Source organism: Phytophthora parasitica (genome assembly GCF_000247585.1).
Source record: "Phytophthora parasitica INRA-310 unplaced genomic scaffold supercont2.6, whole genome shotgun sequence".
NCBI classification, from domain to species: Eukaryota; Oomycota; class Peronosporomycetes; order Peronosporales; family Peronosporaceae; genus Phytophthora; species Phytophthora nicotianae.
This window is the reverse complement of record NW_008648992.1, coordinates 2,093,102-2,115,979: the sequence shown is the minus strand read 5'-3', so window position 1 is coordinate 2,115,979 and position 22,878 is coordinate 2,093,102. Positions and strand designations below refer to the sequence as shown.

At 50.8% G+C, this 22,878-nt stretch overlaps 16 protein-coding genes across 23 annotated transcripts; 9 read left to right on the top strand and 7 right to left on the bottom strand.

Annotated features, from left to right (window-relative positions):
• Positions 1 to 68: 68 nt before the first annotated feature.
• Positions 69 to 833, bottom strand: PPTG_04366 (hypothetical protein; the record flags this gene model as incomplete). The annotated part of the gene is made up of 2 exons (XM_008898266.1): positions 69 to 638; positions 708 to 833. 2 exons carry the CDS (start codon positions 831 to 833, stop codon positions 69 to 71), a joined length of 696 nt encoding a protein of 231 aa, XP_008896514.1.
• Positions 834 to 966: 133 nt separating this feature from the next.
• On the top strand, positions 967 to 2,045 carry PPTG_04365 (hypothetical protein). The gene is made up of 2 exons (XM_008898265.1): positions 967 to 1,502; positions 1,556 to 2,045. The coding sequence occupies exons 1-2, from the start codon at positions 1,015 to 1,017 to the stop codon at positions 1,977 to 1,979; spliced, it is 912 nt and encodes a 303-aa protein (XP_008896513.1). The 5' UTR covers positions 967 to 1,014; the 3' UTR covers positions 1,980 to 2,045.
• On the top strand, positions 2,039 to 3,053 carry PPTG_04364 (hypothetical protein). Its single transcript, XM_008898264.1, has one exon. It carries the CDS (start codon positions 2,068 to 2,070, stop codon positions 2,977 to 2,979), a length of 912 nt encoding a protein of 303 aa, XP_008896512.1. The 5' UTR covers positions 2,039 to 2,067; the 3' UTR covers positions 2,980 to 3,053.
• PPTG_04363 (hypothetical protein) lies at positions 2,972 to 4,056 on the bottom strand. Its single transcript, XM_008898263.1, has one exon. The coding sequence runs from the start codon at positions 3,959 to 3,961 to the stop codon at positions 3,047 to 3,049; it is 915 nt and encodes a 304-aa protein (XP_008896511.1). The 5' UTR covers positions 3,962 to 4,056; the 3' UTR covers positions 2,972 to 3,046.
• PPTG_04362 (hypothetical protein) lies at positions 4,048 to 5,439 on the top strand. The gene has a single exon (XM_008898262.1). It carries the CDS (start codon positions 4,150 to 4,152, stop codon positions 5,089 to 5,091), a length of 942 nt encoding a protein of 313 aa, XP_008896510.1. The 5' UTR covers positions 4,048 to 4,149; the 3' UTR covers positions 5,092 to 5,439.
• On the bottom strand, positions 5,107 to 6,057 carry PPTG_04361 (hypothetical protein; the record flags this gene model as incomplete). Its single annotated transcript, XM_008898261.1, has 2 exons — positions 5,107 to 5,632; positions 5,702 to 6,057. 2 exons carry the CDS (start codon positions 6,055 to 6,057, stop codon positions 5,191 to 5,193), a joined length of 798 nt encoding a protein of 265 aa, XP_008896509.1. The 3' UTR covers positions 5,107 to 5,190.
• A 369-nt stretch (positions 6,058 to 6,426) lies between these two features.
• On the bottom strand, positions 6,427 to 7,341 carry PPTG_04360 (hypothetical protein; the record flags this gene model as incomplete). Its single annotated transcript, XM_008898260.1, has 1 exon — positions 6,427 to 7,341. One exon carries the CDS (start codon positions 7,339 to 7,341, stop codon positions 6,427 to 6,429), a length of 915 nt encoding a protein of 304 aa, XP_008896508.1.
• Positions 7,342 to 8,142: 801 nt separating this feature from the next.
• On the top strand, positions 8,143 to 9,106 carry PPTG_04359 (hypothetical protein; the record flags this gene model as incomplete). The annotated part of the gene is made up of 2 exons (XM_008898259.1): positions 8,143 to 8,609; positions 8,677 to 9,106. 2 exons carry the CDS (start codon positions 8,143 to 8,145, stop codon positions 9,104 to 9,106), a joined length of 897 nt encoding a protein of 298 aa, XP_008896507.1.
• A 134-nt stretch (positions 9,107 to 9,240) lies between these two features.
• PPTG_04358 (hypothetical protein) lies at positions 9,241 to 10,206 on the top strand (the record flags this gene model as incomplete). Its single annotated transcript, XM_008898258.1, has 2 exons — positions 9,241 to 9,716; positions 9,789 to 10,206. The coding sequence occupies 2 exons, from the start codon at positions 9,241 to 9,243 to the stop codon at positions 10,204 to 10,206; spliced, it is 894 nt and encodes a 297-aa protein (XP_008896506.1).
• A 66-nt stretch (positions 10,207 to 10,272) lies between these two features.
• On the top strand, positions 10,273 to 12,389 carry PPTG_04357 (aspartyl/glutamyl-tRNA(Asn/Gln) amidotransferase, B subunit). 3 transcript variants are annotated; one of them, XM_008898257.1, is made up of 5 exons: positions 10,273 to 10,838; positions 10,902 to 10,956; positions 11,017 to 11,996; positions 12,062 to 12,224; positions 12,298 to 12,389. In XM_008898257.1, the coding sequence occupies exons 1-4, from the start codon at positions 10,302 to 10,304 to the stop codon at positions 12,212 to 12,214; spliced, it is 1,725 nt and encodes a 574-aa protein (XP_008896505.1). In that variant the 5' UTR covers positions 10,273 to 10,301; the 3' UTR covers positions 12,215 to 12,224; positions 12,298 to 12,389. The 3 variants fall into 3 exon arrangements, with proteins under 3 accessions (XP_008896505.1, XP_008896503.1, XP_008896504.1); XM_008898255.1 differs by having other exon boundaries at positions 12,062 to 12,389; XM_008898256.1 differs by having other exon boundaries at positions 11,017 to 12,224.
• On the bottom strand, positions 10,847 to 13,545 carry PPTG_04356 (hypothetical protein). 3 transcript variants are annotated; one of them, XM_008898252.1, is made up of 6 exons: positions 13,472 to 13,545; positions 13,355 to 13,411; positions 13,157 to 13,288; positions 12,898 to 13,089; positions 12,271 to 12,831; positions 10,847 to 12,193 (listed from the first exon to the last, which is right to left on the bottom strand). In XM_008898252.1, the coding sequence occupies exons 1-5, from the start codon at positions 13,514 to 13,516 to the stop codon at positions 12,289 to 12,291; spliced, it is 969 nt and encodes a 322-aa protein (XP_008896500.1). In that variant the 5' UTR covers positions 13,517 to 13,545; the 3' UTR covers positions 10,847 to 12,193; positions 12,271 to 12,288. The 3 variants fall into 3 exon arrangements, with proteins under 3 accessions (XP_008896500.1, XP_008896501.1, XP_008896502.1); XM_008898253.1 differs by having other exon boundaries at positions 13,355 to 13,545; XM_008898254.1 differs by lacking the exon at positions 10,847 to 12,193 and having other exon boundaries at positions 12,200 to 12,831.
• A 97-nt stretch (positions 13,546 to 13,642) lies between these two features.
• PPTG_04355 (hypothetical protein) lies at positions 13,643 to 14,513 on the top strand. The gene has a single exon (XM_008898251.1). It carries the CDS (start codon positions 13,667 to 13,669, stop codon positions 14,420 to 14,422), a length of 756 nt encoding a protein of 251 aa, XP_008896499.1. The 5' UTR covers positions 13,643 to 13,666; the 3' UTR covers positions 14,423 to 14,513.
• A 200-nt stretch (positions 14,514 to 14,713) lies between these two features.
• On the top strand, positions 14,714 to 16,870 carry PPTG_04354 (hypothetical protein). Its single transcript, XM_008898250.1, has 5 exons — positions 14,714 to 15,186; positions 15,247 to 15,508; positions 15,569 to 15,907; positions 15,970 to 16,060; positions 16,131 to 16,870. The coding sequence occupies exons 2-5, from the start codon at positions 15,260 to 15,262 to the stop codon at positions 16,799 to 16,801; spliced, it is 1,350 nt and encodes a 449-aa protein (XP_008896498.1). The 5' UTR covers positions 14,714 to 15,186; positions 15,247 to 15,259; the 3' UTR covers positions 16,802 to 16,870.
• Positions 15,167 to 17,837, bottom strand: PPTG_04353 (hypothetical protein). The gene is made up of 3 exons (XM_008898249.1): positions 17,377 to 17,837; positions 17,137 to 17,303; positions 15,167 to 17,076 (listed from the first exon to the last, which is right to left on the bottom strand). Exons 1-3 carry the CDS (start codon positions 17,798 to 17,800, stop codon positions 16,891 to 16,893), a joined length of 777 nt encoding a protein of 258 aa, XP_008896497.1. The 5' UTR covers positions 17,801 to 17,837; the 3' UTR covers positions 15,167 to 16,890.
• Positions 17,838 to 18,699: 862 nt separating this feature from the next.
• On the top strand, positions 18,700 to 20,567 carry PPTG_04352 (hypothetical protein). Of its 4 annotated transcripts, none has more exons than XM_008898246.1 (5): positions 18,700 to 18,911; positions 19,029 to 19,611; positions 19,725 to 19,845; positions 19,915 to 20,238; positions 20,324 to 20,567. In XM_008898246.1, the coding sequence occupies exons 2-5, from the start codon at positions 19,052 to 19,054 to the stop codon at positions 20,486 to 20,488; spliced, it is 1,170 nt and encodes a 389-aa protein (XP_008896494.1). In that variant the 5' UTR covers positions 18,700 to 18,911; positions 19,029 to 19,051; the 3' UTR covers positions 20,489 to 20,567. The 4 variants fall into 4 exon arrangements, with proteins under 4 accessions (XP_008896494.1, XP_008896493.1, XP_008896495.1 ...); XM_008898245.1 differs by having other exon boundaries at positions 19,689 to 19,845; XM_008898247.1 differs by lacking the exon at positions 18,700 to 18,911 and having other exon boundaries at positions 18,949 to 19,611.
• A 20-nt stretch (positions 20,568 to 20,587) lies between these two features.
• Positions 20,588 to 22,876, bottom strand: PPTG_04351 (hypothetical protein; the record flags this gene model as incomplete). Its single annotated transcript, XM_008898244.1, has 1 exon — positions 20,588 to 22,876. One exon carries the CDS (start codon positions 22,874 to 22,876, stop codon positions 20,588 to 20,590), a length of 2,289 nt encoding a protein of 762 aa, XP_008896492.1.
• Positions 22,877 to 22,878: the final 2 nt, after the last annotated feature.

The following is a 22,878-nucleotide window of genomic DNA, read 5'->3' as shown; positions in this document are numbered from 1 at the left end:
AATTTGAAGTGGAGGTTTCAATTCTGGCAATCTAAAAGCGTCTAAATTAAACCAGAAATAGGAACTTTTTACCATGGCAACACTTCTCCCTTTTCAAAGTGGAACATTTTTGCCGAGTCCTCAAGTTTGGCGTTTGCGATGATCCTGGCCAGCCCCTTGACGCTGTCATCGGTGAAGACGGTTCCCTGGAATCCGACCATGGCCGTGTTGACGTATCCCGGGTGTAGGAGCAAGCAGCCGATGTTTTCCTCCTGAAGGTCCAGAGCCAGACTCTTGGTGATCATGTTGAGCGCCGTCTTGGATGCGCGGTAGCCATAGACACCTCCCGACCCGTTGTCCGTGATGCTGCCCATTCTGGACGTGATTTGAGCCACAAAAGCCGAGCCTTGGTCCTTCACTGCAAGGCGGAGATTGGGCAGCATCGCACGCGTCATAAGAAACGGGCCCACAGCGTTCACCTCAAAGTGACGCAGCAGATCCGCCTTGGTGGTCGACTGCAGGTCGTGCACGTCCATGATGCCGGCATTGTTGATAAGGAGGTTGATAGGAACGTTTTCCAGTGTCTTGGCCGCTGCATGGATGGACTCTTCATTGCTAGTGTCCAGAGTTAGCAGCTTCCACGGCTCCAATTGCTTGAGCTGATGACACACAAGAGGGAGTATAGTTAGATGGAGGTGGTATTGGGAATGAATGGGGTGGAAGCTTACTTCGGTGGCGGCGTCCACGTTACGAGCGCAGCCGATGACCTTCCAGCCCTCCGTCTTGTAGTGCTTGGCGAACGCGAGGCCGATGCCGCGATTGCTGCCGGTGATAAGAACTGTCTTGGCCGCCATGATAGGGATCCAGAACGATAGGTAATGATGTGGTTTTCGGTTTTAGAAAACGTATTACTAAGGTATACAGGTTGAAATTCAATAATGTTCAGTATTAAACTGTTTTAAAAGTGTATTGTATCCACAAGGTTAACATATTTTGCAGTGTGAACTAGAAAGGTACAGTCAGTTTAGAGTTAAAATGGGGGAGCGTCTTGTGGTGACGCTGGTGTTCGCTCATGGCTGCGGGTTCTCGAAGGAAATGTGGACGCCGGTGCTTCGTCGACTGAAGGAATTTCCCGTCGCTCAGCGTGTGGGGACGAAGTTCGTAGCCTTTGACTTTCCCTACCACGGAAGTCGAAGTGACAAACAGTTAGCGGAGACTTTGAAGGTCGATACGAGCAACCTCAAAGCCCCGAGAGTCACAGGAACCGACTGTGACGACGTCAAGAACTGGTACTTGAAGGCAATGCCCGAACAGGTAGGAAAGCTACGAAGGAAGTCAACAGATTTCCTCGTAGGTGTCGGCTTCTCCATGGGATCTGGGGCACTTTGGACGATGGAAATCGCGCATCCAGGCACCTTTGACGCGCTGATCCTCTTTGAGCCGGCGATGGATACAAAAACTCCGAGAACTGATACCGTGCGCTCGTATCTCGTGGCATCGGCACTTCGACGTCCTTCGGTGTGGTGAGTTTAAAAAATTTTCACTAAGTTCGTAAGCTTATCTTGCTAAATGCCAGGCCATCGCGTGCTGCGGCTAAAGAATACTTCTCAACGTCCGATGGATTCGCTTCGTGGGACCGCGAAGTATTGGCAGCGCATCTGAGCGGCGCACTATTGGACCAACCTGATGGATCTGTCACGCTAGCGTGTGACCCGCGGCTTGAAGCCTTGCTCTACTCTATGAAGGCGCTTCATTTCTCCGACGCAGAGCTGCAGCGTCCTAAATGTCGAATCTACTTGCACTGGGGCAGTCGCTCTCAAATGTGCTTTGAGAAGAACCTCAAAGCAATTGAGAAAAAGTGCCCCAACATCTACAAAGTGCGTGAAGCGATGCCAGGTCTTAAACACTTGGTCGTCATGGAGAACCCTGCGCTTACAGCTGCAAATATCGCCCAAGAACTGGCGCAGTTCGCTCCATACACACAGACTTCTAGGCTGTAGGTCCTGTCCTTACCAACTTGAAGTGGCCAAACAAACAAAAATAATAATTCACGTCAGCATTTTTCATTTTTTTTTTCTTGTTCCTTTGATGCCAGAGGCTACGCTGCTCTTCGCCCATGGCGGCGGCTTCTGCAAGCAGATCTGGGACCCCATTATCCGTCGACTGAAGAGCTCCCCCGCCCTGCAACAAGCGGCGACGGAGTTCGTAACCTTCGACTTTCCTTATCACGGCGCGAAGCGTGACGAATCCGTGACGCCAACGCTTGAAATGAGCAATCCTGCGAGTCCGAGAGCAAACCATCCTGCGCAGGATTTGGTGCCGTGGACGACGGCAGAAGTGCAGCGTCAAGTGCGGATGCTGAAGGAGAAGTATACAGTGGGGAAGAGACCAGCACTCATTGGCATTGGCCACTCTATGGGGGCTGGAGCCTTATGGAACGCGGAGGTGCAATATCCTGGCACCTTTGACGGTCTTATTTTATTCGAACCGGTGTATGGCGAAGAGGACCCGGCGATGACAGACACGATCGCGAGTTTCTTAGTGGCTACTACGCTGCAGCGGACGGCGTCGTGGTCGTCGAGACAAGAAGCGGTGCAGTACTTCGAAACCCTCAAGAACTTTAACTCTTGGGATCGCGAGTCGCTGGCGTCGTATCTGCAAGGAGCTCTCGTCGATGAAGCTAAGGGGAAGACGGTATTGGCGTGTCACCCGCATATTGAAGCGTCATTGTACTGCCACGAGATTCTTCGCTTTACCGATAGCGAACTTAAACGACCGAAGTGCAGTGTTCGCTTCTATGGAGGAGAACGCTCGAATCTGTTCTTTACGCCGTATTTTGAGCATGCGATGAAGCTGTACCCCGATATCTACTCGATCGGCGGGCCGATGAAAGACTGCACACATTTGCTAGTACTCGAGGACCCCGAGACAGCGACGAACAAGATTTTGAGCGACCTCATAAAGGCTGCTCCGTTCAAGAAAACACCGAGCCGCATGTAAATACAGTGTTCATAGTCTTGATTTGTTTCTTGCTATCTACGCATCATACAAACATCGTTAAGCGTTCCTACATGCGTGATTGCGGCTGTGTTGGTCCAGTTGGGTAGAGCTCCTCCAGATCCTTCACAACTGCATGCGTACATTGCGCAGGGTCCTCCATCACCAAAGCATGTGAAAGTCCTGGCATCAGCGGTCCGGTTCGATAGATACTTGGGTACTTCTTCGCCATTTCTCCGAATGTTTTCGCGTTGTGGATCTTAGACCTGCCTCCTCCGTGGAAAGTGATGCGACAGCGAGGACGTTGTTGCAGTTCGTCGTTGAGATGCATTGGCGTGTGGCAGTAAAGTGAGGCTTCAATCAACGGATGACAAGCCAATATGACAGAGCCGTCCGCTTGGTCGATTAAACCGCCACGAAGATACCCGGCGAGCGCCTCACGATCCCAACGAGCAAAGTTCTTCAAGTTATAGAAATGCTCCTCTGCAGCAGCTCGACTCGGCCATTTGGCTTCGCGCTGCAGTGTTAGCGCCACGAGGAAGTCGACAGTATAGTCGTTCTCCGGTGTGCGGACGCCATAACCAGGTTCAAACAGACTGAGACTGGCAAACGTGCCAGGGTGTGTGACCTCCGTCTTCCAGAGCGCCATAGCGCCCATGGAATGGCCGACACCAATCAGCGGCGTCTTGTCACTCTGACCTCTAGCACGTTGATCCGCTCGAATCTGCTGCACCTGCTTCCAAACTTGCTGCGGCGCCCACGTCGTGATGTCTCTGGCTGGATGATCCACTCGGGGCTTGTCTGGGTTACTGCGATCCACCTGGGCCGCTACCGAGTGGTCGTAGTTCTCGCCGTGCCACTTGAAATCGAACGTCACAAACTCGGCGCCGGCAAGCAACGGCGCAGTCTTTAGTCGTCGCACAATTGGGTCCCAGCAGTTCTTGCAAAATCCACCACCATGTACGAACAACAGCGTTACCGGCATCTTGTCGGATTGATAAATGGAGATACATGTACATCTACCCCCGTTGAACAATCAGCAGCTTCAACGTCCATGGTGACGTCAACCATTCGAGATGCATGACAAGCGGAAGAATCTCAGCATACAGTTGCATACGCTTCCCTGGTCGGGGTATCTCGCTGTTCACTTTTTAATTTCTCGGAGTTACCACAATGTCAAACACGAAGGTGACGCTGCTATTCGCTCATGGCGGCGGGTTCTGTAAGGAAACTTGGGATCCGATCATCCGTCGACTGAAGGAGTCGCAGGTTGTGCAGAATGTTCCGACGGAGATCGTCACGTTCGACTTCCCGTATCATGGTGACAAGCACGATCCGGCGGCGGTGCAGTCGTTCGAAGTGGATCTTAGCAACCCGAAAGCTCCCCGGGTGTGGAATAATACACACGATCTCGTCGAGTGGGTGGCTGGCTCTGTACAGGAGCAGGTGGCGAACTGGAAGGAGAAGACCATGACGGAAGACCCCGAGGGCAAAACGCAACATAAACTCATTGGTGTCGGCCATTCCATGGGCTCGGCCGGGCTCTGGGCTACCGAAGTCGCTCATCCGGGCACCTTTGACAGCCTTATTCTGTTCGAGCCCGTGCTGGCCCAAAACTCGCCGGAGACAGACTACATGATCGACTTTATGGTCGGGTTGACACTTCAACGTGGCAAGTCGTGGCCCTCTCGTGCTGCAGCTGAAGAACATTTCTACAACTTGAGGAACTTTGCCAAATGGGACCGTGAGACCCTCGCTGGATACCTGCAAGGCGGTCTAGTTGAGGCTGATGACGGTACTGTCACCCTGGCTTGTCACCCGAACATCGAAGCGTCCTTGTACTGCCAACCGCCTCTGTGGTTGACGGAGCACGAGCTGCAGCAGCCGAAATGCCCCATCACTTTCCACTGGGGATCGCGCTCTAAAATGTGGTTCCGCGACCGATTTGAGGCGTTGCAGAGTAAATCGCCCCACATCTACACGATGCGAGAACCTATGGAGGGCAATTCGCACGTGTTGGTGCTGGAGAACCCGAAGCTTGCAGCAGAGAAGATCGCTCAGGATCTCGCGGAGATCGAGCCATTTACAGCGGCGCCTAAAGACAACTTGCCTTAGGGTGTCACCGTTGAGGTATGAACGAAAACACTTTATTTGAATTTATGCAGTAGTTTCACTAGGATTAAATCCGAGGGAAATTTTGTGGATTGTCAACTTTCAGCCAACGAACTCAAACTTTTCTTGCGAGTTGAAACAGTCAAGTGTTTTGATGCTGTCGAGAATGGCCCTTGCGCATGCTTTTGGGTTCTCCATCACCAGGTTGTGTGAGGTGTTCTCCATCGGAAAATGGTTCGTGTAGATCCAAGGCCAGCGTTGTTCCAGTTTCTCGAAATAGTCATGTGCAAACACTTTCGAGCGAGCTCCTCCGTAAAATGAAACTGGACACGAAATCTTTGCCAGTTCATGATCGGATAGCCACAGCCAGTTCTGACAATAGATGGAGGCTTCGATGGTCGGATGGCATGCCAGTACTACAGATTCAGACCCATCTTGCTCCGGAACTATGGCTCCTTCTCTCCAGCCCTTCAGACTTTCACGATCCCAGGACGCAAACCCCTTGAAGTCTTCACAGTAGCGAACAGCAGCTTCATAATTTGGCCTACGAACAGCATGTAAACGTAGTTAGAGAATGGAAATTAATACCGTGAGGCTCATCCAAATGACGTACCAGCGATACTCCCGGTTAAGCGTAGTGTTGACCATGAATCGTTGGGTCTTCGGGTCACGAGTCCCGGGTTTCTCGACAATCGGCTCAAATAGAACCAGTCCGGCAAACGTTCCTGGATTCTGGGCTTCGATATTCCAAAGGGTGGCAGCTCCAACAGAGTGACCGATCCCAATGATTGACCGCCGCTCGAAACCAGATTCGGTATCCTCTTGATAAAGTTGCAATATTTCGCTGTAGATCTCAGCAGAATTTCGGGCCAGCCAGTCCCCAGCCGGGTGCCTAACACTAGCTGATACTTCGTCAACTACCGCACGAACACTGTTGTCTCTCTTGGCGCCATGGTAGGGCAAATCCATGCTTGTAAATTGTGCACGTTGCAAGAGCGGCGACTTCTCGAGCTGGTGCTGGATTGGCTTCCAGATTTGCTTGCAGAAGCTGGTGCCGTGTACAAACAACAGAAGCGGGGCTTTTGTTGGTGTCGGCATCCGTTCCTGATGCTGTTCTAACTGAGTTCAAATCCTCAAGTGCCGAAAACCTCATTCATTACAAAAGCTGCTTTGTCACGGTCTTCACCGTGACAAAACCTTGCAATACGTTAGGGTAGAGTTAGAGTTCCCCAGAATTGCATTATGCGTGATCTTTCGAATCAGTTTGTCATTACAAGGTGCCGGTACTGAAAGCTGCCAGCTAAAACTAGCGGTGATCAAGTGGTGTGGCTGCTTTTGCTACAGCTTTGCAAACACTAACTTGAAGCATTCCAACTCCTTTAGGTCTTCGTGAATCGCTTCCGCACAAGCCTTGGGTTTCTCCATGATGAGGTTGTGCGTTGTGTCCTTCATCGGTGGGTGGTTCTTGTATATCTGTGGCCATTTCTGCTCGAGATGCGCGAAGTGATCATAGTCAAACAGCCACGTGTCATCGCTGCTGTGAAAAGTAACCAGACACGGAAGACTCGATAATTCCTCGTCTGTCAACCAGAGTCGTTCCCCGCAATAAGCCGCTGCTTCGATAGTCGGATGACACGCCAGAACTACAGCATTCGATCCTTCCTTCTCTGGAACAATGGCCCCCTCCAGCCAGCACGCGAGACTTTCTCGATCCCAAGTTTTGAAGGCTTTCACGTTGTTAACGTACGCTTCGGCAGCTCCACGAGTCTCCCATCGGTACTTCCGCTTGATGGCGATGTTGAAGATGTAGCGCTCGAACTTGGGGTCACGAGGTCCACCTTTGTGGACGTACGGCTCGAAGAGCACTAGCCCGCTAAAAGTACCGGGGTTTCGTACCTCAACGTTCCAGAGTGCTGACGCACCGGCCGAGTGACCGATCCCCACAATTGGTCTCTCACCGAAAGCGGCACGAAGTCGTTGTACTTCACCGAGAATGATCTCTGTGTTTAAAGTGACGAGTTTGTTGGCCGGATGTTTCGCTGTGCCAGCCTCCATGTTAACAACAACAGGGATGCTCTCATCGCGGTTGGATCCGTGGTAAGCGAGATCGATGCTCACAAAATGAATTTGGGGCAAGAGTTCCAACAGTGGCAGCTTCTTGAGATGACGCTCGATCGGTCTCCAAATTTCTTTGCAGAAGTTGGTGCCGTGAACGAAAAGCAGAATCGGGGCAGTCGTCGTTGTTTCGTCCATGGCCTGGGTAGTTGTCGAGCTGGAGTAAATTCGTAAATGTTATTCACAGCCGCTGCTCCGTACCAGGGCTCGCAATCGGATTCGCAAGCATAATTTTTATGGCTATTCATTCGATTGCAGAAAGCGACAAGAAAAAAAAACTTCATCGCTACGGTAGTGTCAATTGCCTGGTTTCATCTTTGGTGATTTAATTTAACGGTGTCTTCCGTATTGTATTGCCTGATTGCGAGCCTGCAGCTGGGTTGGTCACCACGAAATGGCGTGAGTCTTTGATGACATCAGCGTTTACTATGAAGGAGCACTTTACTGAGGAACCTCCTTGTATTTATCTCAGGCGGGAAAGCGGTGTCCACGTCGCCGATATTTTTTTTTATAAAGGCTACGCCGGACAATTAATTGTCTAGAATAGTTCGCTAGCATGCCCATTTCATGTGGCTTTATTACTAATAAAACCTTTGCTCTAGAGCCCTTACTTGAAGCAGCCATGTTTTTAGACAGCGGAGATCGCTTCTGCGCATTCTTCATTGTGAGGTTCTTCATCTCAAGGATATTTTCTTTCTAAGGACTTTGCTCCATTCTTGGCTACTCATGACATTGCTGCCACCACGAGCTAGCGTAGATCATCTACGCCATCAACTTGAGAATGGCTTTGTCACGCGTTTGCAATGATCGCGTGGTAGTGAAGCAGATCAACACAACCTTGCCAGCATCAACCAACACTTCAACTTCTCGGCGTAATCAAATTTTGCTTATCACACATAGTTTCGGATAAATCTGGTCACAATCAAAAGTGAGAACAGTATGGCGATGCCCCCTGTGCTGCTGTTCGCACATGGCGCCGGCTTTTGCAAGGAAATCTGGGCTCCGATCATCCGCCATATGCAGCAGTCTGCTCTGCTGCAAAACCCGGTTGGCGTGGAATTTGTGAGTGTGGATCTTCCTTTCCACGGATCCAATCGGGACAACAGCGTCGTCGCTCAAGTGGATGAGAAAGGTCCCCATGTGACGCACCCCGCCAACAATGCGATCGCAGTGGCCTCCGTTGCTCTGTTGCAGACGGCTGAGCGGTTGAGCTCTGGTGGGCGACCAGTGATTGGGATCGGTCATTCGATGGGCGCGGCGGCGCTCTGGAAGGCGGAGATCACCAGTCCCGGGACCTTCAGGGCGCTCGTGCTGTTTGAGCCAATCTATGGACCGCCAATGCCGGAAGGCCCGAACCGTCCATACAACTTCATGGCGGACGTCACGTTGAGGCGCAAGTGGAAATGGTACCAATAGACTGCAACTGCGTTGACGTTTTGGTAAGATATCAACTGCTTTGCATTGTACGCGTAGGCCATCAAGAGAAGCAGCAACTTCTTTCTTTGAGAACTGGAAGAGCTTTTCGTCGTGGGACCGCGAGAGTTTGGCGTGTTGGATGCAAGGCGCCATCGTTCCCGACGAGTCGGATGACGAAGCTGTCGTGTTGGCGTGCCACCCGGCCATTGAAGCGTCGATCTATTGCGGCGGTCGGTTGTGGCTCTCGGAGGAAGAGCAGGCTAAGACCAAGTGCCCTACCACGTTTCACAGCGGCAGCACCTCCAGGTTGTATCGCCAAGAGGTCTTTGAGGACATCGCTTCTCGCCATCCCAAAATATTCACGGTCCATGCCCCCATGATCGGCAAGTCGCACCTAATGGTGTTCGAAGACCCGGAAGGTTGTGCAAAAGCCATTGTCACGGACCTTGACGCCCTGGGCTGCTTCTCCACTGATGCCAGGCTGTAAACCCTACTGTCTCGTAAACAATCAGTCAGAGTGAAGGTCACAATCACCACAATCACCATAATTGTTGATTCACACATTGACGTGTGAGTCCAAATTTGTTCATCTGGCAAACTGATTTGCCAATCAACTATACCATGGCGACACTGCTGTTCGCGCATGCTACGGGCTTCTGCAAGCAGGTCTGGGACCCGGTTATCCGTCGTCTGAAGCTCTCTCCGCTGCTGCAAGGCGCTGTGGAGCACTATGTGACCTACGACCAGCCGTATCATGGCGTGAATCGCGACAATTCCGTGCCTGGTCAAGTGTACTACAAGAACGACGACCGCAACTCGCCGCGTGTAAGGCACCCGATGAACAACTGGCCAGAGATTAGCACGGATGCAGCGTGGATGCAAGTGCAGAAGCTGCAGTCGGCTGGAATAGAGCGTCGTCCGTTAATTGGCATTGGCCACTCGATGGGGGCTGCTGCACTCTGGGCTACGGAAGCGAAACACCCTGGTACCTTTGACGGGCTGATACTCTTTGAGCCGATATATGGAGAGGTCGACACTGAATACGAAAAGAAAGCTGACTTCCTGGTATCGCTCACATTGGCTCGAGAAAAGAAATGGTACGTGTTTTGAGTTGGTGGAAGTTTCGGAGAATGTAGCGTAACCATTTACGATGCTTTTGATACGCACAGGCCTTCTATGGAAGATGCAACCACGCATTTCAACAACTGGAAGAATTTTTCGACTTGGGATCGTGAAATGCTCGCGAGCTGGATCAGCGGTGCAGTTGTGTTCGACGAAGAGCAACATGCCGCAGTGCTTGCATGCGACCCGATCATTGAAGCCTCCATCTATGCTGGATCTCGACTGGTTCTGACTGAAAGCGAGCTAGCTGCACCGCGTTGCCCGGTCACATTCCACAGCGGAGATCGCACGAAGCTGTTCGACCAAAATGTATTCGACGGGTTCGTGACAGCTCACCCGGACATCTACACGAACCACGAGCCGCTACCTAAAACGTCGCACTTGCTGATCTTCGAAGACCCCGAAGCAACCACCAACGCCGTCCTCTCCGACCTCAAGAACCTCCAACTTGCAGCTCGACTGTAAAAAGTGTCTAGACAAAATTTGTGAATACACAAAACCTAGTCTTTTATAGTCCATCATAAAAAAACGAGCGGCTCACATTCCTAATCATCATCACTATGGCTCAAGTGGCGGCTAATGGCGCGCGTCAGCCGCTGTTGCAGCTGCTGCGCGGCCCGAGCGGCAAGCTCTGGGAAGTCTGCATTGGCCTAGAGGTTCATGCGCAGGTGCTGAGCCGCTCTAAGCTCATGAGTGGCGCTGCAGCGTCCACATTGGCGTCTGCGCGGCCGAATCGCAACGTGAGTTTCTTTGACGCGGCGCTTCCAGGCACGCTGCCGGTCATCAACCGCGAATGTGTACACCAAGCTATCCGCACAGGTCTAGCAGTGAACGCCACGGTGCATCCGCGCAGCTTATTCGAACGCAAGCACTATTTTTACTGCGATCTGCCGCTGGGTTACCAGTTGACACAACAGCGCGCTCCAGTAGCGTCAGGAGGATCACTGCACTTCGAACTTCCGGAGTCGGCCGTGGTGAGTGAACACGGAGGTGCACAGAGCGACGAATCCACGTTCGATGCGTCTAAGTACAAGTCCAGGAGGGAGAAGAACGAAGCGCTGAAGAAGTGGAAGGCCAAACAAGCCAAGCAGCAGCAGGTGAGAGAAAGATACAATGCACAGACTAGTGGAAATTAATTGACAATGGCTGCTGGTTTGTAGGACGTGATCTCGAGGAGTGTACGCATTGCGCGGATTCAGATTGAGCAGGACTCAGGTACTTTTAGCGTTTTTCTAATGGTGATGTTTGAGAGCTAATATTGCGTGTAAATTGCAGGCAAGAGCAACCACGACTTAGAAGACGACAGTACAGTAGTGGATTTAAACCGTGCCGGTACTGCGCTGTTGGAAATTGTGATGGAGCCGGATCTTCGAAGTCCCGTTGAAGCAGGTCAAGTCATGCGTCAGCTGCAGCATTTACTGCGTCACTTGGACGTATGCGATGGAAACATGGAGGAAGGTTCCATGCGCTGCGACTTGAACGTGAGTGTGCGACCAACGAACCTAGGAGAAGAAGCCGATGTGGATACTCTCCACCACGCACTGACGTCGAGCACTACTGCTCCTTTCGGCGAGCGAGTGGAGGTGAAGAACATGAACAGCATCCGCAACATGATGCGAGCAGCGGAATACGAAGCCAGGAGACAAATCGCACTGATTGAACAAGAAGGCGGCCAAGTGCACCGCGAGACGCGCTCGTTCGATGCCGTCACGGGAGAAACTAAACGCATGCGGTCCAAGGAGGGGGCAAAGGACTATCGCTTCTTCCCAGAGCCTGACCTGCCTCCTCTTGTTTTCTCGCAGAAATTGATACACGAGATTAGCGAGAAGATGCCTGAACTCCCTGATGCACTGAAAAATCGCCTTTGTGCGCAGTACGACCTCACCTCGTACGAGAGTTCAGTGCTGGTGAACGAGCCTGGTGCTGCGAACTACTTCGAGACGATCGCAGCTGAAAACTCTCGACCGTCGAAGGTGGTTGTGAACTGGGTGCTTAACGATCTGTTCGGACACTTGAAGGCAGTGAACGGCGACATTGCCAGCTCTCCCGTTGCAGCTACGGAGCTTGGTGCATTGATTGATCTCATTCAGGACGGGACGATCTCCGGTAAGATCGCCAAGGATGTACTGGAGTTGATGTTTTACGAGAATGAGGCGAAGAAGACACCACTGCAGATTGTGGAGGAGAAGGGGTGGAAGCAGATTCAGGACCCGCAAGAGATCCGCGCACTCTGTCGAGCTGTTCTCGATGACCCCGTACGCTGTCTAGTAGTGTAATGATGTGATTTACTTGTGGGCTAACGTTTTGTGATGGACTGTAGAAATCGAAGAAGAACCTGGACGCATACTGGAAGGGAAAGACTCAGCTCTTCGGGTTCTTTATCGGTCAAGTGATGAAACAGTGTGGCGGTCGAGTTCACCCGGAGCTTGCAAATAGCATCATGCAAGAGATTCTGGAGGAACACAACCAATAGACGACATGGTGTAAGTGGATATAGGTTCAAGCATACGCAATGCAATTACTACTTACGCAACACGCTTCCTCTGTTTATTGCAGTATTCCGTGCATCTGTAGCAGCTTCTTGTAGATCAGCGCGAATAACGCCACAACGATGGCAACAGTCAAATAGTGGAGGAAAGTATCCACGCTGTCTGACTCGCGCACTTGAGCAATATTAGGAGCAGCAATTGGTGTATCCACATGATGGTCGATCACTTCCGGTGTGGTTTCTACTGCCTCCTCAGTAGGCGATGCATCTGTGACTGTAGGTGGAGTGGAAGTAGCAGACTCAGAGACTTCTGTTGCAGTTTCTGTCTTCATATGTTTGCTTTCAGTCGATTCCTCCTCTTGAGCTGCTTCTGCTCCCGTAGCAGCGCTAGCCTCTTGTTTGCTGTCTTCATTAACGTCACTGGAGACGCTCTCAGTCTCTTGTTTGTTCTTTGTGGCACTCTCCAAGCTGTGCATGTGCAGTTGAGCGATCTGCTCTGCATATTTGGAAGGTTTCTTCTCCGTTTCTTCCTCATTCTCTGATTCCAATTCCGGTAGTAAGTCCGCTACTCGTCCACAAGTTTCACATTTGTAGTCCACACTCTAAACAGTAAAAAAAAAAAAAATTAGCAGCATCTTTAAACATTCACTAAATCCATTGCCACGCACCAGTTTGGCGAGTCTCCTGCGCTCTTCAGCAGGAAAGTCCAATGCGCCAATAGCGCCCTCGCCCTTAGTGGGCATGAAGCTGATCAGAGCCTCCAAAATCAGTCGGACGCCCCACGCAGGTTGCCACTCCTCCGGATGGTACGCCGAGATACTCAGACAGATTTTCTTCTTCACTTCGAAGCGGCCATTGGGCTATAGAAATACAGTGTCAAATTGTCAACACTTGAGCTCAAGAATACAGAAGAAATAGGCTACGTACTGTGAGAAGCATGATGTTCGGTGGCTTGAACGGGTAGTCAGACGGCAGGATGATGCGGCCGTGGTAGATGCCGCCCTCGAATTCCGTGTCGCGTGGCCCCCGCAGCGTGAAGTGCCAGTCGAACATGTTAGTCTATAGAGAGCAGAGTGTTAGAGTGATGAATGTTTTTCGCCGCCTCTTAGGTTGAAAGGAACGCACCTCGAGCGGCGCCGCTGCGTACTGGTCGCTTGGGTTGGTCATCATCTCACGCACATCCTACAGAAGAGAGTGAGTATGACGTTTATTAGGAGATCGGAACGGTGGAGATGCACGCACGCCCTGGATGCGCTTGATGGCGGTGTTGCGCACGCTCGCCGCCATATTCAGTGTCTTTTGAGCTGACGCGTCAGAATCAGACATATTGTTGCGCGTGTTGCGTGAATGTTGTTCTTATTTTTTCAAACGAATTCTATTGGCTGAAATTCGTTTGCATTTCAGTTTGGTTTTCTCGACGGCAAAACCACAAAAACGATGAAAATCTTGTGGGATCGCGATGGAGTAAAAGGCGGACCGAGCTCAATGAAGGTTTTACTGGACTGGCTGACAGCTGAAGGCAACTACGCTATGTGGAAGGGAGGCGATAGTTCAACCGGCCCGACAAAGGAAGCGTTATGTGGAGTAATTATCGACAAGTTGAAAGATGTCGGCATTACGCACAGGAAGTCAGCAGACGTGCGTGACAAAATTCGTTATCTTGAAAAACAATACAGGCGAGCTATCGACTGGCTGGCTAGCACAGGACAGGGAACAACTGATGATGCTTCGATCCGCTCGGCTATTCTTCAGTTGTGTCCCTGCTACTATCAGCTCGCACGCGTGATGGCCGATAACCCCGCATCGGCACCCTGCCAAACAATAAACAACACGAATGAAGACAGCGATAAAAGAAATCGAAAGCGACGACTTAGTATTGCAGAAATCACCAGTGAGGAAACCCATGACTGGCATATGACACTGAGACGGACAGAACAGCAAGAACCTAGGCCACAAGATCGTGACAGTGCCGACACGGAGTGGCTGGAGCTTGAAGAGAAGAAACTTGAGCTTGAGATGAGACGAGAGGCCCGCGAGGAGGCCAAGGCTAATGCAGAAGTGGAACTTATCAATGCTAAACGACGATCAGTAGAAATCGACAACACGACTCGACTGCTGCTAGCAAGAAAACAACTCAAAGACGCCGGTTACACTGATGAAGAAGTTGATGCGCATTTACCACTTAACACTTAAAAAAAATAGATCTATTCAGCCATGTCGGCAATTAAAGGATGGCCCAGTCTGCTCATTGACGTTTTGCCGTCGTAGACACCTTCACAGAATCAATCAACGACGGCGCAGAGGTGCCGAAGCAAGCCGTTTGCCAAGCTGAAAATCAACTGGTATGAGACGTTTGGACAGCAGTGCGCGCAGCCAAGGGGCCAGCCATCCAGTCGCGGGATCGAGCACTAATGCGTGCTGCCAGTGACTGGCCCGAGTCCCGTTGACGAAGCAGTTTCGACACCGCCGAGGCTGTAGAAACACTCGCGCCTTCGCCAGCCATCGCCATCAGGCCATTTGTATGGAAAAGATCCCGCACTCAGCGGAAACCACCCGTCGCACTTCAACGTAGGCGATCTTCCAGCATACAAAAGCCAAGACAAGCGTCCTTTCGAGTTTTCTGGCCACATTCGCCGGCACTAACGTAACGGTCGCTAACGGTCGCCAGTCCAAAGATAGAAATCCTAGATCGCGTGCATATTTGCCAAACTTTTTTGCTAGACCCAGCAGGTTTCACAACGGCTGTGGGCTTGGGGCTTTCCACCGATTGCAACGGCAGCCCCTCCCGATCGAGAGAAAAACGGATAAAAATAACTCCCTACCCGGACGCAGCTCGGAGCCCACCACTGCAAAAATAGCTCGGCGCCTCCAAGCTCGACTGCAGCCCGGTATTTCCGGCACTCCTGCTTTTTCCCGATAAAAATATCGGCTATATTCGACAGCGCTATTTCCACCAGGTGCGTCAACGGCGTGTTGATGCCTCTAAGATCCTCTGCTAACTCTCTCCGTGACAGCAGCAACTAAAACACAATGGGCCGCAAAAAGATCCAAATCAAGCGCATTGAGGACGATCGCAATCGCCAAGTGACTTTTGCCAAGCGCAAGAATGGCATCTTCAAGAAGGCCATGGAGCTGTCCAAACTCTGCGACTGCGAGATCGCGCTCATCGTGTTCGACTCGAACGAGAAGCTCTACCAATACTCGAGCACCAGTGTGGACCAGATCCTGCTCAAGTACACTGAATACGGCGAGCCCTACGAAACCAAGGACAACAATGACGTGAGTATCTGTGCATTTTTCATACCTCGCAACAATGGCTGATAATTTGTCTTTTCGCAGTATGAAATCATGTTCGGAGAGAAGAAGAAACAGTTGCAACAAGCAGCCAAGGAGGCAGCGGCGGCAGCAGCGGCTGGAGCCAACGCTGAAGCTTCAGGCAACTTCAACATGGCCCATGGATCGACCCCCAACGGAGCTGCAGTGCAGTCATTCCAGAACATGCATGGAGGCATGAACGGTGCCTCACTGGGACTCACTAATGACCCTGACCAGTACATGCTCAACTCACGCAGTCGACCTCCGACCCAGAAGAAGCGGGTGCATCGCGGTTTCCAGCAACTTCTCAAAAAGGAGCACGTTGGTTACACCCCACCGTCGCTTCCATTGTATCAACACGGGGTACGTTTGTTTTTCGGTATATTCCGTGGTTTCCCTCAATTAACCAACCTGGTTTTTGGTAGATGGGGATGTTAGGAGGAATGTCAGGTCACCACATGCTTGGCCCACTACCGAGTCCACCCAACCTCTCTGGTATTCTGCCGTCACCAACAAGTACGTTTTGTAACGAACATGAGCTCGTTCATGTTGAATGTTTAACTAACGGCGATTTTTTTTTTCACAGCCGGCATGCTCCTTCACGATTTCAGTCCGCAGAATGCAGGTCTCTTCGGCCACCACCCCATGCTCAGTGGAGGAATGGCAGGAGATTTTCACGACAACAAGAACAGCGTCCTCGGTCTCAATCTAGTTCCTTCCGACTTCAGTCACAACGGGGCTGGCAGTGTTCACCCACAGCAACTGCAGCAGTCAAAGGACCAGTATTACGCTCAGAGTAAGCAGACTGATTCGCCTGATAAGTCCTCGGGTGATCGTCCAAGCTCTCCTGAGCAGTCTGGAGACAAACAGTCCGATGAAATAGTGTGCAAGGTTGAACAGTCTTCGGAAACGGAGAAGGAGCAGCCACAGCAAGACGATGCAACCAGCAGCAATGAAGATTCACAGTCTGCTAAGGAGAATGAGACGACAGACAAGGCTACTCCGGAGAAAGCACTATCACCGAAGCGTAAGTCGAAAGAGGTTAACCAGGATAACTCCCGTGCGCGTTCTACTCCGTCAAAGTCGGACGATGTCCTTGACGCGTCCCCAACCAAGGCACCTACGTCAGAGTCGCGAGCGGCAAGCACCACATCTGAAGCCAAAGCGTCAAGCAGCACGGACACAGAAAAGCGCTCACGCTCAGAAGTGCTGACAACAGCGTCAAGTCCGCACAAGCGTCAACGTGTGGCCGTTTGAAATAGTTTACTAGTAACGCAGCCTTTGCCACGTATGCCTTGAAAAAAAAATTCACTTCCACTCTCGTCCTGCCTTGGTTTTTTTTCAAGTTATAGGCGATCAACTGCTTGTGTTATCTCGTCCGCAGTTTCTCCCAGTGCGACCCACTGGTATTTCGAGAGCGAGATGCCCTTCTTGCCGGGTTTCGCCACTCCGTCCTGCTCGTAAAACTCACGGATATCAATCAAAACCGCGTTGCGGAAGTAGCGAACGGTAACGCGGCGTTTGCTCGATAGCTGCATAAAAAATTGTGTTAGCTGCAAGAACTGTACTCACGTTAAAGCCGTTGAACGCACCGGCAACGCGATGGCTCGGATGTCTCCATCAGGCCGCAGAATGCAGCCTGGTACGCCGGCAAGTGACTCAATCCCCACTTTGTCTTCCTCTACTAACTCGATAGCTTCTGTAATTGCATCCGAAAAGCTGTAGAGCTTTTCCCATTGATCTGGAGAGAGCGAGATACCTGCGTTTAAAAGCATTCAACAATATTCAGTATTGCAGATCAATAGTACTCATATAAACCAATAGTTACTGACCTTTTTTGCCGGGCTTGGCCTCCCCGTTACTGTCGTAGAATTCGCGGATGTCGACGAACTTCATGCCCTTCCACTTGCGCACCGTTATGCGGCGTTTACTCGACAGCTCGAACACCACGTCGCCCTGCTCCGTTGTCTTGCCATGAGCTTTGGACTGCATTCGTGGTTGCTTCTGTTGCGTCTTGGATTTGAGTTCCGCCGCTCGCTTGGCCTTCTGCTGTGCTGCGAGCCTCGCTAGAGGCACGTCCGAGTCCTCCGACGTCTGGGAGAGCGACAGCTGCGGCTCTGTCGCTGCCTTTCGGGACAGCAGCTCAGTTAGCGACGGACGTGCTCGAACTTCGGTCTTGACACGCTTGGGTGCCTCCACCGTTGACTCCGCAGGGCGCTTGCGCGTCGCAACCTGAGCTTGCTGCATGGTCGACATGGTGGCGGGAACGAATGACCGAAATGGGATTTTGGCGGGAATCAGAAATTTTGATTGACGTTTTTTATTTTTTAGAGTACGATTTTTGTCAAATCATTACTTTTTCGTGTCAATGCCAGTTCTGTAGCGTATGTATTAGAATAGATGTAATCGGAGGCAACTCGAAATGCCACCAGAAGGAAGTACACGTATTAATACATGTACGCGCAGAATTGATATTTATCCGGTGTACTCCCCTATTGTGCTCTACAATATTGAAAAGTTGCTGAGGTTAGCTATCATATAGCTACGCTACCGGCGTAGCTATATGCACCTGCTAGACAGGAAGAACATACATAGACTACCGGTAGCGCTAATAGTTGAGATGACTTCGGTATCTCTATATTTTGTTAGCTGACGTCAATGAAAAGCATTTTTTCAGAGGGTTTCGGCAGTATGTTCAAAAGACACCTACCGCTGGAATAAACTTCACGTTTTATAAAACGATGGCGCACACAGTAAGAGAACTTCTCAAGCCAAACGATGTCGTTGCGAGCCGCAACTTTGCTAACATTATTGTTTTACAATTCGCGTCCCGTAATCTCCTTGTAGTGGTGCTGATGCACCGGCGGGATAACCCTTCTGATTGATTGATACCCTACCTACTGCTCTCATACTTTACCTGCTTTGAGATATAATATCCTGATACAAACGTTCGGTTTGTATAAGTAATCTCTTGGTAAACAAGCCAAGGCGAATCTTACTTCGAATGCCTGGAGATTAAAACAGTACTTCGAAGTAATTTTTTAGAGTAGTTTAACAATTGTGTTCGGCACATCTACTTTTGCCTCGGCTATTCTCCACCTTTGGAGGCACGCGCCAACCGGCCGTCAATTGGTCAAAAATGCTTTTCTGGCGCACCGATTGGCTGAACGTCATTATCGGTGACCGCATGCGCGCCCCATGATGCCACAGTCCGAACCCGCCGACGCCACGGACGTCTTGGTCCACGTACGAGGGGCACGGATTCCGACGGCCACATCCTTTTCTCTAGCTGCGCACTCCTGCCACTTTCTATTGTGAGTGGTGCCGTGAGTTATTTTCCGAAGGCGGAACAGACACTTGCAAAAAGGTAAAGGCAACTAATTACTGTGACATGCTCAATATTTGCCGAGTATTTTTCAATTAGAGTAAATGGGTGGCTGACCATTGGCATTTCTAACCTCACTGTATGTGTTAAACTATATAGTTTTATTAGCCTAGAATCCGACGATGGACTTTGACGAGGACATGTCGGGGCTGCAGATTGAGGACTTGGGCGAGTATTTCTTGCAGACGGACATTAATGACAACTGGAAGGGCTTTTCATTGGGTTACACGGATGAAGAGCAGCAAAATCCCAAGCAGACAGGAGCACCTCCCGCCGAGAATACTGGAACTTCTACTCAGCATTTGACGTCTCCGCCACTGGCCAGTATCTCGGAGATGCTGAAGCATGGCAATGGACTCGGAGTGGGACTGGGCTTTGGCTCGCCCAGGAAGGACTTTGCCAATCTTTTCCAGACCGGATTGACCCCAGCTAGTGCCAAACCGGATGTGGCCATGATGAACCGAACAGCGAGAGATGCGATAGAACTGGCGAATTTCAGTCTGGACCAACACAGGAAACCTGCGGCGTTGCCGATTGCAGCTTCGTCTGCAACCAAAGCGGCACCATTGGGTGGTAGTATTAAACCTGCAGCCCCTAAGGTGCCGAGTCCGCAATGCCAGAACATTTTGAACAATGACGACGATGACATGAACAGTTTTGGAGCTGCTGCTGCGTTTAAACGGTACGGAACACTCTCTTTTTCCATGCTTGTGTGGAGGAGTGGTGGATTTTGTATGAATTTTGCTTACTGGTTACCAGTGATTTTGACTTCATGACCGTGGCATGCGACCCTAGCGGATGTTCGACTATTGGCAGCACAGCTACGGTTAGTGCGCCGTCACCGACACCGGAAGACGACCGAGGATACCGGAAGAAATCGCGCGAGAAGATGCGACGTCAAGAGGTGAATGTCAAGGTGCGTTATCTGGTTGTTGTTTTTTTTTTTTTTTTTAGATTATTCAGTTAACGACTCTTTTTTTTTTAGTTTGAAGAGCTAGTTGACTTGCTGGGACTCTCGAACCGCGTTCGTAAGAGTGCGATCTTGCAGGAAGCGGTGTCTGCTATCAAGAGCTTGAAACGGGAGCGAGATGAATTACGTCGAGATCGTGACCGTCTGCAGCAAGAAGTTAGCAAGTTGGCGACGTGTCTACAGTACTCGCACCTTGGGTCTGTGGCTGCTGCTATGACGCAACCCAACCAGCATATGAACCCGTCGGGACAACTCCTTAACCCGCACGATCCACAAGCAGCAGTCTCAAGCGGAATGCAGGCAGTACACACGCATCCGCTCAATGTCCCGTGCAATCCGGTAAGTACATCTCAATTTTGAACCTGTTCTGCTGGATTTTCACTAAGTTTTTTTTTTTTTTTTTTTACTAATTTGTGTTTCTTAGGGTACCAACTGCTTCCCTATTAGTTCAGCGTTTTCCAGTATTTCGTCCCAGTTGGGATCACATTCGTCATCGAGTTCATCAGGGTCCGGTCAAGTTGCCATTGCTCCCAAAAATTTAAAGCCTGCACCATTCACCCCGATTGCACCCGATACAGAGATGAAGTAGGTTAGCATACAGCATCGTGAGTGTTATTTGGAGTTAGAGGTCACAAGAATAATAAAGCTACAGTATTGATCACCAGAAGGAGCTTCAAGACTTCGAGACTCATTCGACGAGTGTATCTGGCAATTTCCGTGCCGTTTGGTGATCATTGGCAATCACGTTGAAGCTCCCGAACGCGCGTTTCTGCTGTGGCTGTGTGGGTTTATTCGCTGATAGCAGCACCAAAGTCTTCTTGTTCGGATCCCAATGCATCTTGGCGTCGTAATTCATGCTGAGCTGCCGCATGTGCGAGTCGTGTGTGAATCGTTCGTCACTGATTCTCGCTGAGATGGTAGCTGGTACGTGACTTCGTCGAGCAGTGTGCGTAGGTGTCGATACCTTTGCGTCGTATCTGCAAGTCAAGGAAAGAGGCGCACGGTTTACAAGTGGAGAGAGAGGACTGCGTACAGGAAGCTTAAGAGTCAACCGTTGAGCATAGTCCTCTGAGAGCGTGTCCCAGTCACGAACGACGAAGTTTTTCACCAGAGTTGACAGCATTTTCGGTGGCACCGCCACTTCACCTAGCGACGTATCGATCTCGATCTCTCGGTTTAACCCTCGAGGTTCAGTATCTGGTCTTTTGGTCTCGTCGAGTAGCTTCATTGGGTCTAAATGAGGCAAGAACGGACGTAGTCCGACTGGGCCTCGCGGGTTCGGTTGATTGAGTTCTTCCAGTTCCTGTTGCTTTTGTCGTTGCTGCTGCTGTTTCTCTGAAAGTCCGAGCTCCAAGGCCTCAGTTTCCAGATCTAAACGATGCTGTTTGTTGATGGTTTCGTGAGCTCTAAGAGCTTTCCGTGCAACGTTGATACGTTGTTCACGATGAACACGTTCGGACGTGCAAATGGCCTGAATCTGGTGCATACTATTTGTTGTGCTACTGGCAAGGAAGGCTCGGCCATCTGTACGCTTTAATGCGTACACTTCGACATCCGCTGAACCGCCTACTGCCGTGTACGTGACCCGAGCAGAGTCGTCCTCTTCAAGTAAAGCTTCTAGTGCGACGATTTCGCCGACCTGAACAGTGTGAAGTTCGATAATAACCTGAGCTCGACGTTGTGCCTTCTTCAAGACTGTGCTCTTGGATGGATCCGAATGCGAGTTGATCTCTATTTGAGTGGTGAGCTTGACACTTCCGCTGAGTACGAAGAAGCAGTGCGAGAGTGGGGAGACTCCTCCAGTGAGCAATACTCCGCCAAAACTGATTCGACGAAGCTCCAGCACCTCAGCTAACTCTACGACTCGAGGTCTCGGCCAGTCTCGGAAGAGAAATACTCGCTGAGCGAAGTTCACCCGTTGGGCTTGCATGAAAGAATGTTGGTGGAATCTTTTCAGTGTACGGGAGTACACAGCTCGTGACAACTCGCAAAGTTCACAGACAGATCCCGTACCGGAACCTGAAGTCGTGTCACCGAACGCAATTGCAGTAGCTGTACGCACAGCGGCGTTCGTGAACATCGCAGTCTCGCCGAAACTTTCACCGGCACGGTATGCGAAGATCCTCGGACCCATCAAGTTCATGTCGGGCTTTTCACGAGTACTGACACTTCTACGTTTACTGGCAGCACTGTCACCTCGACGCTTTTTGTCTGGCTGCGTACGTTTCGCACCATAAATGCCGACAGTGCCTTGTAGGACAAGGTAAAATACATCGCCTTTATCACCTTGGAAGAAGATCGCTTCACCCTCTTGATACTGACTGAAGCGCAAGTATCGGAGAACTTCGCGCATTGTTTTGTCGTCTACCCCTCGACACGTTTTGGGCTGCGTGTGTCGAACCCATGCAAGTAATAGATCCAACTCGGCGTAGGAAAAACTGGCTGCCATCCACTTGTCATCGTCGTTAGAAACTCGGTGTTGGTTAGCTAGCAATCGCCTCTTAGTCTCAGCTGAAAGTAGTAATTGTCGAGCTTCTTCGTGTACATCGACACCCGCGTCGATCAGAGCTTGCAAGTCCACTCGATTCAGTGTACTCTCTTTCCATCGACGAAATCCTCGCGCTTGGTGGCGGTTTGTCCAAAGGCCAAGTACAGCTTGAAGCACCAGTGCGTTCTGTTGGCCTTGTGAAAGATTTTCAGGAGCATTAATCGACTCGGAGACCGCTGTTAGTAGGCTATCTAGATGGTCGTCATCGGCTGAGAGCATGTTCTTCGCTGATCTAGTGAATGCCGTCGCTCGCGAAGTAGCACGTCGAATTAAATTTCGATTTCCAACAGGTTTAGTGGCTTTGACCTTGGTTTTCAGATACTGCTCTCGATTCTGACCACGCTGCAATAGAGATACACGAGCTGGTAATCCAGATACATTAGCCACAGCAATCGAGCCATCCTTGCGAGCTGATGCAGGCGCTGCCATGA

Coding starts and splice junctions, on each gene's coding strand:
- PPTG_04357 (XM_008898257.1), top strand. CDS start 10,302: ATGGCTCAAGTGGCGGCTAATGGCGCGCGTCAGCCGCTGTTGCAGCTG. Junction 10,957..11,016: donor TCAGATTGAGCAGGACTCAG/GTACTTTTAGCG, acceptor TGTAAATTGCAG/GCAAGAGCAACCACGACTTA. Junction 11,997..12,061: donor GAGCTGTTCTCGATGACCCC/GTACGCTGTCTA, acceptor GATGGACTGTAG/AAATCGAAGAAGAACCTGGA.
- PPTG_04355 (XM_008898251.1), top strand. CDS start 13,667: ATGAAAATCTTGTGGGATCGCGATGGAGTAAAAGGCGGACCGAGCTCA.
- PPTG_04364 (XM_008898264.1), top strand. CDS start 2,068: ATGCCAGAGGCTACGCTGCTCTTCGCCCATGGCGGCGGCTTCTGCAAG.
- PPTG_04363 (XM_008898263.1), bottom strand. CDS start 3,961: ATGCCGGTAACGCTGTTGTTCGTACATGGTGGTGGATTTTGCAAGAAC.
- PPTG_04362 (XM_008898262.1), top strand. CDS start 4,150: ATGTCAAACACGAAGGTGACGCTGCTATTCGCTCATGGCGGCGGGTTC.
- PPTG_04354 (XM_008898250.1), top strand. CDS start 15,260: ATGGGCCGCAAAAAGATCCAAATCAAGCGCATTGAGGACGATCGCAAT. Junction 15,908..15,969: donor TTCCATTGTATCAACACGGG/GTACGTTTGTTT, acceptor GGTTTTTGGTAG/ATGGGGATGTTAGGAGGAAT. Junction 16,061..16,130: donor TATTCTGCCGTCACCAACAA/GTACGTTTTGTA, acceptor TTTTTTTCACAG/CCGGCATGCTCCTTCACGAT.
- PPTG_04353 (XM_008898249.1), bottom strand. CDS start 17,800: ATGTCGACCATGCAGCAAGCTCAGGTTGCGACGCGCAAGCGCCCTGCG. Junction 17,304..17,376: donor GGCCAAGCCCGGCAAAAAAG/GTCAGTAACTAT, acceptor TTTTAAACGCAG/GTATCTCGCTCTCTCCAGAT. Junction 17,077..17,136: donor TCCGAGCCATCGCGTTGCCG/GTGCGTTCAACG, acceptor TTTTTTATGCAG/CTATCGAGCAAACGCCGCGT.
- PPTG_04356 (XM_008898252.1), bottom strand. CDS start 13,516: ATGGCGGCGAGCGTGCGCAACACCGCCATCAAGCGCATCCAGGGC. Junction 13,289..13,354: donor ACGCAGCGGCGCCGCTCGAG/GTGCGTTCCTTT, acceptor TGCTCTCTATAG/ACTAACATGTTCGACTGGCA. Junction 12,832..12,897: donor GCAGGAGACTCGCCAAACTG/GTGCGTGGCAAT, acceptor TTTACTGTTTAG/AGTGTGGACTACAAATGTGA.
- PPTG_04352 (XM_008898245.1), top strand. CDS start 19,052: ATGGACTTTGACGAGGACATGTCGGGGCTGCAGATTGAGGACTTGGGC. Junction 19,846..19,914: donor GTCAAGAGGTGAATGTCAAG/GTGCGTTATCTG, acceptor TTTTTTTTTTAG/TTTGAAGAGCTAGTTGACTT. Junction 20,239..20,323: donor TCAATGTCCCGTGCAATCCG/GTAAGTACATCT, acceptor TGTGTTTCTTAG/GGTACCAACTGCTTCCCTAT.
- PPTG_04365 (XM_008898265.1), top strand. CDS start 1,015: ATGGGGGAGCGTCTTGTGGTGACGCTGGTGTTCGCTCATGGCTGCGGG. Junction 1,503..1,555: donor CTTCGACGTCCTTCGGTGTG/GTGAGTTTAAAA, acceptor GCTAAATGCCAG/GCCATCGCGTGCTGCGGCTA.